Source organism: Capsicum annuum, chromosome 3 (assembly GCF_002878395.1).
Source record: "Capsicum annuum cultivar UCD-10X-F1 chromosome 3, UCD10Xv1.1, whole genome shotgun sequence".
Classification (NCBI taxonomy): domain Eukaryota; kingdom Viridiplantae; phylum Streptophyta; class Magnoliopsida; order Solanales; family Solanaceae; genus Capsicum; species Capsicum annuum.
The window spans coordinates 5,001,399-5,011,540 of NC_061113.1; the positions used below are offsets into that span (position 1 = coordinate 5,001,399).

The 10,142-nt window shown below is 32.7% G+C and overlaps 2 protein-coding genes across 2 annotated transcripts; both read right to left on the reverse strand.

Annotated features, from left to right (window-relative positions):
* Nucleotides 1-338: 338 nt before the first annotated feature.
* Nucleotides 339-3,250, reverse strand: LOC107854701 (60S ribosomal protein L13a-1). Its single transcript, XM_047408933.1, has 4 exons — nt 2,820-3,250; nt 1,217-1,333; nt 1,040-1,127; nt 339-697 (listed from the first exon to the last, which is right to left on the reverse strand). The coding sequence occupies exons 1-4, from the start codon at nt 3,089-3,091 to the stop codon at nt 554-556; spliced, it is 621 nt and encodes a 206-aa protein (XP_047264889.1). The 5' UTR covers nt 3,092-3,250; the 3' UTR covers nt 339-553.
* Nucleotides 3,251-4,820: 1,570 nt separating this feature from the next.
* Nucleotides 4,821-8,021, reverse strand: LOC107854702 (probable caffeine synthase MTL3). Its single transcript, XM_016699719.2, has 4 exons — nt 7,884-8,021; nt 6,816-7,232; nt 5,852-6,112; nt 4,821-5,370 (listed from the first exon to the last, which is right to left on the reverse strand). The coding sequence occupies exons 1-4, from the start codon at nt 7,956-7,958 to the stop codon at nt 4,993-4,995; spliced, it is 1,131 nt and encodes a 376-aa protein (XP_016555205.2). The 5' UTR covers nt 7,959-8,021; the 3' UTR covers nt 4,821-4,992.
* Nucleotides 8,022-10,142: the final 2,121 nt, after the last annotated feature.

The window sequence follows — 10,142 nt, forward strand, 5'->3', positions numbered from 1 at the left end:
AATCAAAAAGACAATCGTTGCTATCGGACAGCAAAATGAATTTTAAAATTTATTAACGCTCTTTAAAAAAAGTACTAAAAAAAGACAATGATAAGGTTTGCCTGCACTCAACCATTTCCACACCCCACTTTTTCTATACCAACTTTTGACATTTCACTGGGTATGTTGTTGAATTGTAATGGAGTTGTAAATTAGACATAGAACTCCATACATCAGATTTGGATCTCCTGGTAAAAGATCCTCCCATAATGATAAACAGCAACATACCCAGAACCAAATAATAATCACTAAATACATCACCCCTGCTTCTTTACATATACATCTCAATAAGACTGATATTCTTTAATTATACGTCGCTTCATGTTAAGATTCATTTGGCAAAAATCTTTCCACATGTTGTCGCAAAGAAATACACGGAAACCAGAGAAGAGTATACTCAAATGATGAAAATATTGCTAAAACTGCAAACCGAGTACTCTAACAAGGAACAAACACTAATGCCAAAACATCAACCTCCATCAAAATTTTACTTGAAACAAACTATACTTCGACTTCAGTACTTGATCGGAGCAATAATGGCGAGTTGAGGACCAAGCTTCTCCTCAGCAGCTTTCTCTGCCTTCACCCTAAGTTTTGCCAACTGCTTTCTCCTCTCGTATGTAACTTGAGCTCTCTCCTTTCTCTTGTTCTCAAGTTCCTGCGGTAATCATAAACAACGCAATAGTTACATAGTTACCGTGATGCAAATTACAAGTAAGAAAAAGCTCATACTATAAAGAAATAGCAGAAAGAGCAACCCGGGCTTGAAGCTAGATGAACAAGCGCTAAGCAAAAATGAGGAAGAGCACTAACAGAGAATTACAATTTATATTAGTATTTAAATAACATACAAATGTTGTGAGAAGTGAGAACATTATGCAACAAGTAGCAGCTAACTGTTCTATGTTACTAGGCTGATACTAGATGTGAAGAAACACAATAACAAACTAGAGAGAATCGATGTCGGCTAGACGAAAAAGATGAGATGCAAGAAACTTGCCTTGATAGTATCATAATGGTTCCATCCGACCTCTGATGAAAGCTTGCCCAAGAGACAGTATTTGTGTCCAGCCTGAAGCCTCAATACCCTAGAGCCAAAGAAGGGTAAAAGGTTCAGTACTAAAAGAAACAAAAACTCTAGAACAAAATAAGCTATCACTGCTGCAGCACAACTCACTTTAGTGCATCGGGAATGACCATCCTCTTGACCTTGTCATATGGGGGAGGAACACCCTCAAAAACCTTCAAACGGGCAAGTGCAGCAGCTCCACGTTTGGTTTTGTGGGGAATCATCCTAACATAAAATAAACAAACATTATCATTCACAAATGTACAAGTAGAAGAAGCAAGTAATACTTGCCTAATGATAAATGTATTGTTCACGACTCGGTAATCACTACTGAAAATTCATCAAATGAAAGGAAAAACAAATATTTAGACTATGAAAAGCAAGTTATTATCTATAAAACTCATCAACTGTCTCAATCCCAAATTAATCAAGATCATCTATCTCCACGCTCTTTTCAAGTCAATGACATTCCAATACAAAGCAAATAATCTTGCAACACAAATGTTACTTCAAAACATACAAGTCTCCAACTAAACTAAATAAAACTTGCGAGAAATGCCATATCCATAAACATAAAATTAAACAACATGGCATTAATTCGACAGACATGCTGACGTAATGATAAACGGAAGGTCATATACTGGCACAAATATCACTCATGACAAGTTAGTTAATTCAGTAACACACAAATCAAAATCAATGGACATTGAGGCAGACATTTAATACCAACAGTATACCCAACATTACCCAAATAGACTTTTTTGATAACTGTGGTATCCAGGCCAGCTTGCGCACCTCAACTAATTCCCCGGATACCTACCACCTCCCACCAGCAAGTACCAGGTAACTTTGTCCATCAAGGTTAGAACAAATGGGAAGAAATCACCTAGTGTTTGTCTCTATTGGGAATTGAACCTGAGACCTCGTGGTGCTCAACCTAACTTCATTGAACCACTACCCCAAAATTTTTACTCCAACAACATAAACAACGAGTAATCAAAATACTAACATAAGGCAGCTTTGTGCAAGCGTTCACGCATGGTCCCGAAAAGGGAAAGGGACACACCCCCAAATGAGTGTACTTTATGCAGCTTAAGCAGATCCAACATCAGCTCAAAATAAATATATATCACCTAATTTTACCTTGAAATGAATCTCCCACTACAATCGACAACATAATATATATACCAAATTATCATCTAAGTTGCTCGGATTCATTAAAAATCACAATAGATACGTATCAGATCCTCCGAAAGTACTACTATATGTTTGCAAGTTTTGAATTGGCACAAAGTTTAAGAAAATAAAGTTGACTTTTATACCAAAAATGGAAAGGTGCATTCTTTTAAAACACTAAAATGGGGTACACTTTAGAGCACTGAGTTTGAAAAGTAATCTTTCAGAGAGTCCGAGCAACATAGATTATCAAAAGACTTCATTTTTTTTTTAAATAGCGTATCGAGTCAACCAGTGTCACATAAATTGGGACAGAGAGAGTAGAATACAACACAATATAATACAACACAATACACTATGAAACAATGATGTAACAACGTCTAGTGAAACTATTAAATCCCCTTTTTACCCTTAATATCTATAAATTATTTTACACCAAAATGAAACGAATACAATAAAACACAAGACAATATAATATAACACGATACATTATGAAACAATATGTAACAATAATTAGATCGATCTATCTACTTACCCACGAATAGTACGCCACAGGATTTTAGAAGGAGCACGAAAGTGAATAGGACCATGAGAAGGTTTAGTATTCATTCTCTTCCTCAGAAACCTCAAATACTTCATTTTCTGCCTAACAAGTCCACCTGATAAGCAAATTTCTTCACATCTAACAACAACTACACGTTGTCCATTGAGTAATTCCTTCGCTAAAATTGATGAGAGTCTTCCTAGCATGTGGTGACGAGCGTCCACCACTATACGCTTAGCTGAGATCCCTGAACCGGACACCATTTTCCTGAACCGGATACTGAGCTGAGCTGAGCTGAGATGAGATGAACCGGATACTGCTGCTGTTAGGGTTTCGCAGTGGTGCGAATCGTATTTTATATGAGGAGGGGATGTAAATGGGCTGTGGATTTCTATTTTTTGGGGTTGGGCTTCTGACTTTGTTGGCCCACTAATTTCTGATATTTTGCTAATTAATATCTCTTTTTTTTAGGGAAAAATGTAGTATAATACTATATTACCGGAAATTCTGATATTTTGCATAATTACTGAAAAATTTAAATTTGAATCTTTTCGAGATACACAATCAGCTTCAGATACATCCAACGAAGATACATATTTTCCTTTGTAAAAATACTTTTTTTTTTCAATTTCGAGGTTGTTGAGATACATAGTACATTCAACGAATATACATTTCTTCCTCTATAATAGATACATAATTAGCTTTCGATATTTTTTCGATTTTGGGTTTGTCAACTTAACTTACCATATTTATACAAATCTCCAACCTTACAAAGTAATTATAAAAAATTCAACTAATTATGTATCTTAGTTATATCGAAATACATAGTACATCCAACTTACCATAATTATGTATCTTAGTTGGATGTATCAGGAGCTAATTATATATTCTTACGAAAGATAAAATATATTTTTGTTGGATGTATTATGTATCTCGACTGATCCAAAATCAAAAAAAAATATTGGGAGCTAATTATATATCTTCATTGGATATATCAGGAGCTAATTATGTATCTCGACACAACCAAAATAGAAATTTTCAATAATTATAAAAAATATCAAAATTTCTGTAATTAAGCTCTAAAATGTCAGGATTTATGTTGTTTGCCCTTTTTATAGACTGTTAGTTAATAGATGACCTATTTTCGTAATGTATATTATAGTTTATGGTTTTTTAGACAATGAACTAAAAACTTATTCCAATAAATTAAAAAAACTTACGAATATTTTTTCAATAACAGTCTAAAGTTTGATAAGTTATTATAAGTTGTTAAACAAGACTCTAGCGATTTGTTTATAAGATTGAATAATATATGTGTAAATATTAGATGAAATTTGACGTTATCAAGAAAAATAATTTTGTACAGCCTATATGCGCAGTATTTTAAAATGGGACAAGGTTTAAATAATGGTCTAAAAGGAATATTTGCTAAGTTATCTTCGAAAAATTTATTACTTCTTTGAATTAAATCAACCTTTTATCGTTTCTATAGAAAGGCTTAGAATTATAAAACAACAAGATCAAGGATGAAAATAGAAGTTTGGATACGATTTCGACTAAATTCGGTACATTTTAATAAATCTAATATTCAATTTTTCCATTTTGAAATCGTCATTCTAAAATCCAACACTCATAAATTAAAATTCTGCTAACTCTCCCTCCCTCACCATTCTAGACAAGTTCTTTACCTTCATGTAAACTTTGGCGTGATAAAACTATTTGTATTTATACTTATGGGTGATAGTAATAAGCACATGATAGATAAATCAAGGTTCATATCAATTAACCCTGATATAATGTGATTGAAAAAATAATGCAATATAGACATTTGCAATACAAGATAAATTGACATATCAAGATTTTCAAATCAAATTAAACATCAAACACTATTGACAATTAGCTTAGTAATAAAGTAAACCAATGCTTGAAAAGATACATAATTAGGCAACAGAGGAACCTTAAAAACCAAAATCAATTCTCACAACCTTTTAAAATTATTGTATAGTCTCAAATAAATAAAACATCAATTTAGACAATTGATTTACTAGAAATAAAAAGTGAGTATGTAAACAATATTCTCAAAAACAGGATTCGATCATATTATATTCTCTGAATAAGTTTATTAAAGAGGTAAGACGATCCTTAATGACATGTTTTCCATCGCTTAGTTCATTTTACTGAGTGAAAGAACGACGTTATTAATAATGCCTTTCCCGCAGTTCTCCATGTACTCTATCGCCTTCGCTCCAAATCTTTCAAACAAATCATCCATGATTTCTTCGCCAAAATGGTCAACTAATATAGATTCTTGAACCGCTCTCATATTTCCAGCTACGTATACAGCCCTACTCTTCTCGTCGAATAATATTTTTTCTTCTTTCTCACCATGATTAGCCATGTTTGAATCCCACTTGAGTTTAAAAGTCTCAAGTTGCAATATTTTGAAAGAGCCTTCATTCTTTATGATTTGCTTTATTTCTTTTATTGAAGGTGCATATAGTGGGAGGTTGAAATTGTCTAATTTTGTTTCTTCAATCATCCCCTGAGTCAATATATAAAAATAAATAAATGTCATAATCAGTCATTTTATAATAGATTTGACTTATGATTTATTTAAATAAAAATTCTTAAAAGATATCATTTTGCTAATTTTTATTCTTTAAAAATGTTCTTCTATTTATGTAATGAGATCATGTCTTTCATGCCTCGTTTCTTTAATACTATGATGAATAAGCCTACAATTTCTTTTTGAGTAGTGGGTCAAAACTCAAAATTATAAATGACAGATAATATAGATTGAAAGGAACCAGGATATATATATATATATATATATATATATATATATATATACTAGAAAACCCGAATTTCCAATGAAAATCCTTCAAAAATTAGCTTGTCCAAAATGTATTCAACGGATTTTTCATCCGCTAGACCTTGCATGAACGCGAGATGCTTTGTGCACTGAACTGTCCTATTATCTAAATAGAGTTAACAAAGAATGACAAAAGAGATGTATATATTACCTCAATGACCATGTCATTCATGGTGATCCCAAGCAACTCCCAAAAATCACATCCATCATCTTCATCATTTTTACATATGAAAGTAAGAACTAAACTCCCAAAATCTACCATCTCTTCACATCTCATGCTAAGAAAATTAGTAAAATCCTTTTGAAATTGATCCAAATAAGCTTCATGGACACTTGGAGGACTTGTTTTTGCTATATAAATGTTGCCTTTATTCAATGGCAAACCAGATTCAGTCACCAACCCCTTTGGTACCTTAAAACAATAGTTAGAAAATGAGTTAAAACTTTCATATTCTGACAGTACGTATAATACAATAGTTTTACATTGTCAGGTCATCTAAAAAATAATGTTAGGTAATAATTAACATATTACCATGAGAAGGTAGTAAAATAAGACATATATAACCATATATAATTAGTATATTATAATTTATGTATACGTACTAAGAAAAGTAAACAATTATCCCACGCCAATGTAATGTAAAAATCTTTACAATGTTGGGGCCGTTGCCCGTTTGGTTGAGAAATAATTATCTGAGAATTAACTATTTCGGGATTAGTTATCACGTCCTCAAGAAGGGATAAAATATAATAACACTATAATTTTGCGATAATTGATCCCTGGATGAGTTGCCCCATGCATTTTATTCGAACCAAACATGGAATAAGCTCATTCTAAAATTTATCCCGAGATCAGTTATCTCTTATCCCTCCTACCAAACAACTCTTAAGGGGTCGTTTGGTTGGAAAACAAGTTATCCCACCCTCAAGAAGGGGTAAGAAAAACACTACAATCCCCGATAACTAATCCCGGAATGAGCTATCCCATGCATTTCGTCCCAACAAAACATGCGATAAGCTCCTCTTCTAAATTAATCCCGAGATTATTTATCCTTATCCCTCCTGCCAAACGATTCCTTAACAAATTATTACAAAAAGAGGAAATTAAAACCAACCTGAGATAGCCAATGTAGACTATAAGAAGAATGCACCAAATGGACACAATGTTGAGGAAAAAGTCTTCCATGAAATGAACCAGGCACAGCTCCAACAAAACATGAAACTTGTCCCTTCTTTCTCTCAAGTTGTTCATAAAAACTAGGCAAAAGTTTGAAAACATTGTTGAAGTCATTGCCAACAAGATCATTCAAGAAGACTTGAACGTTAATAGGCTTCTTATTATTATTATTCAATAATTCATCATGGCTTAATTTGTCCACAATTATTTCTACCATTTCAGCTATTGGTAATAGTGCATTTGGCCCTGAAGAACATCCCAATTCAGCCAGTGTTACGCATTGTGGCAACCCTGAATGACACAAGTTTTTCATGCTGTCTTCAAGAATGCCTCTCACCTTGAGTATAACCAGCTTCTGAATAACACAATCCAACCCAAAAAAAAAAAAAAAAAAATATCAGCAAAGGCGGTATATGTAGCGCATACGCGTTCTGAGGTTTAACTGAATCATTACTATTAACTCGAATCTATGTCTATTATGTGAAAAAAAAAAAAAAAAAAGTGTATATACTATGTCTTGTGACAATTTTCTTGCTATATATGGAGAGAGTAAAACATCTAGTACCCGAACTATGATCAAATTTGCTACGACACACTCCAACTTCATGGGGCCCTGTTACCCCCGAACTAAATTTTAGTGCATTTTTGTCATCTTTTTTAGCTGACGTGGCACAATTTGTCAATCTTCTTAGCTGACGTAACACCTTTGATGTGAGCCTTATTTTATGTAATAAAGGTGTCATGTCAGCATAAATGGGTGACAAAAATACGCTAAAATTGGATCCAGGGTAATAGGACTCTTGTAAAGTTGGAGTGTGCCGTAGCTACTTTGGTCATAGTTCAAGGTAACTGGATACTTATCTCTATATTTCTTCTTGAAACTTCAAAGCTCCTTTTGAACCAGATTTATATACTTTCATAACTCATTTTACTTGGCAAATATGGAAAATACATAGTGAAATATCATAGCTGAGAAATATTTACTAAAAAGAGAAAAGAGACAAACTTGAACTAAGGAGTTGTTGGAATAGCTGTCTTGATTTTCCCCTCCATTCATGTGAAGAACTTTCTCAACTTCCATTATTCTCTACAAATGAGATCTAATTTTTGGTGAAACTTAGGAGCCAGATGGAGAAGTTAATTAGAGAATAAAATTGCTTGTATATATAAAATAAGCATATAGGTTTTGAATATGTCATAACCAAATAATAATTAAACAATCATGATAATCATGTGGCATAGGTAACAAGTTGGTACCCTCGTGTGTGATGGGCATGAATAAGATCTCTCCACTCTTAATCGATCAAATGTATCACTTTTCGATCCATGAGAATGAAAGATAACCCTCTATACAAAATGGTAGAGCATTTTCTTTTTGATAAACCGACGCACAACACGCAAAAGCGGAGCCAACCTAGTAATAGGGGTTTGTCTGAACTCCTTTCGACGAAAAATTATACTATTAATACATGATTGAAATAATTTTTATGTGTATATTGTAGATGCTGAACTCCTTTGGTAAGTTTTTCTTCAGATTTTGAAACTCCGCCACTGAGTCAACACAATCTTAGATTAATTTCTCGACGCATGGTGTGTTTCATATAGCAAATAGTTATTTAAAATGAATTCGATAAGTGTTTAAAATTTATTTCCCACCAAATATTTAGTCTTCGCTATGAGGTTTGAATAATTTAACTATTTCACCTTAAAAGCTCCACATATTTATACATCAGCTCACCCAATGACAATACAGAGTGCTTGCTGCTAATTAATGCAACTTAATTTTTAAGATTCAAATTTAAGATCTAAGATAGCTAATAATTGACTATAATGTTGGTGAGAAATTATGAAATGAATATTATTAATTTAGTATTCTTTACTTGGTACTTTTGTTAGGGGCATTATAATATGGTTGTAAGGGTACACCACAAAAGTCTCCTTGAGTTATGGTATTTTTTGGTCTTCTCAAATTATGGCTCGTTCACATTAAAAAACTTTCAAGGTAGTTCTTACATTAAATTAATGTAATTATAAATGTAAGCGCCACTAAATTAAATAATTGAACTTTAATAGTTAAAAATTAAAGTGAGTATATAAATAATTTAACTATTTATGACTTTGGATGAAAAAATATGTTTATGTTTAAAATAAGAAAATTGAGTTTAATGATGGATTAGCGATAGATAACTTTATTGTTTAACAAGAATACACATTGCTAGTATATTTTAATAATGGATTAATAATTGATTATGGGTGTCAAGTGGGTTGTTTGATTTGGATTTGACCAGATCCAGATGACTGAAGCAATAAATGAATTATTGTTCAATTTGCTGTAAAGTTGATGACTTAAAATGAATTGTGTTAAGATGTGTTGAGCAATGGATTATAGCCCGATCCATTCAACGTGATACATTTTTTTTACTTTTAATTAGAACTTTTGAGTTTGGGTCATGAATATGAAATGTCATTGTCAAGTCTGGTCCAACCTTATATTTGATCTTCAATATTTCAGATACGTACTTGAACCCCAATATGAATATCAAATACTTATAAAAACAACAACACAACAACAATGATATGCTCAAATATAATTCCACGACTGATTTTGGAGAGAGTGAAGTGTTGCGCAGATCTTATCCTACCTTGTGGAGATAGACAAGTTGTTTCTGAAAGAACCCTTGACTCAAGTGCATCAAATCAAAATAATTATGAACGAGAAATATATTAGTGAAGAAAATATGACAACTAATAAAAAAAAAAATACTCAAAACATATAGAAAAAGAATTATGTCAATGTCACATGATAACATATATTAGAAAGCAAGAAGCAACGTGAATGAGGCTAGTATTTCAATATTACCATGCTCTAGACTATCACTATGCTAATTTCATCGAAAAATGCGACAACACTCCACAACCTAATAACATTCTATCATAATTTGTAATTTTTATATCATCCTATCTTAAGGTAATGTCTGCAATTATATCATGTCCTCAATGAATTGTAATCATGTCATGTCTCATTTAATTATCTCTTCCCAAATATTTCTTAGGCCCACCTCCAACTCTCATTGTTTCCACTATATCCAATCTCTTACACATCCTCGCCACGATTGCACACCTCCTTTTTCACATACCAAACCATCTCAAATCCGCTTCCATCATCTTATACACGGGGGAGACTACTCAGTGGCGAAGTCACAGCCGACGAAGGGTGGTCAGATGAACACCCTTCGTCGAATTTTTTCTCGAGTATATAGGTTAA

What these genes read in the sequence shown, in the direction of transcription:
- LOC107854701 (XM_047408933.1), bottom strand. Translation starts at nt 3,091, where the DNA reads ATGGTGTCCGGTTCAGGGATCTCAGCTAAGCGTATAGTGGTGGACGCT. An exon ending in CTGTGGCGTACTATTCGTGG is followed by an intron (nt 1,334 to 2,819) that starts GTAAGTAGATAG and finishes ATTTTATGTTAG; the next exon opens with GATGATTCCCCACAAAACCA. An exon ending in GTCATTCCCGATGCACTAAA is followed by an intron (nt 1,128 to 1,216) that starts GTGAGTTGTGCT and finishes CTTTGGCTCTAG; the next exon opens with GGTATTGAGGCTTCAGGCTG.
- LOC107854702 (XM_016699719.2), bottom strand. Translation starts at nt 7,958, where the DNA reads ATGGAAGTTGAGAAAGTTCTTCACATGAATGGAGGGGAAAATCAAGAC. An exon ending in GTCTACATTGGCTATCTCAG is followed by an intron (nt 6,113 to 6,815) that starts GTTGGTTTTAAT and finishes TATTGTTTTAAG; the next exon opens with GTACCAAAGGGGTTGGTGAC. An exon ending in TGAATGACATGGTCATTGAG is followed by an intron (nt 5,371 to 5,851) that starts GTAATATATACA and finishes ATATTGACTCAG; the next exon opens with GGGATGATTGAAGAAACAAA.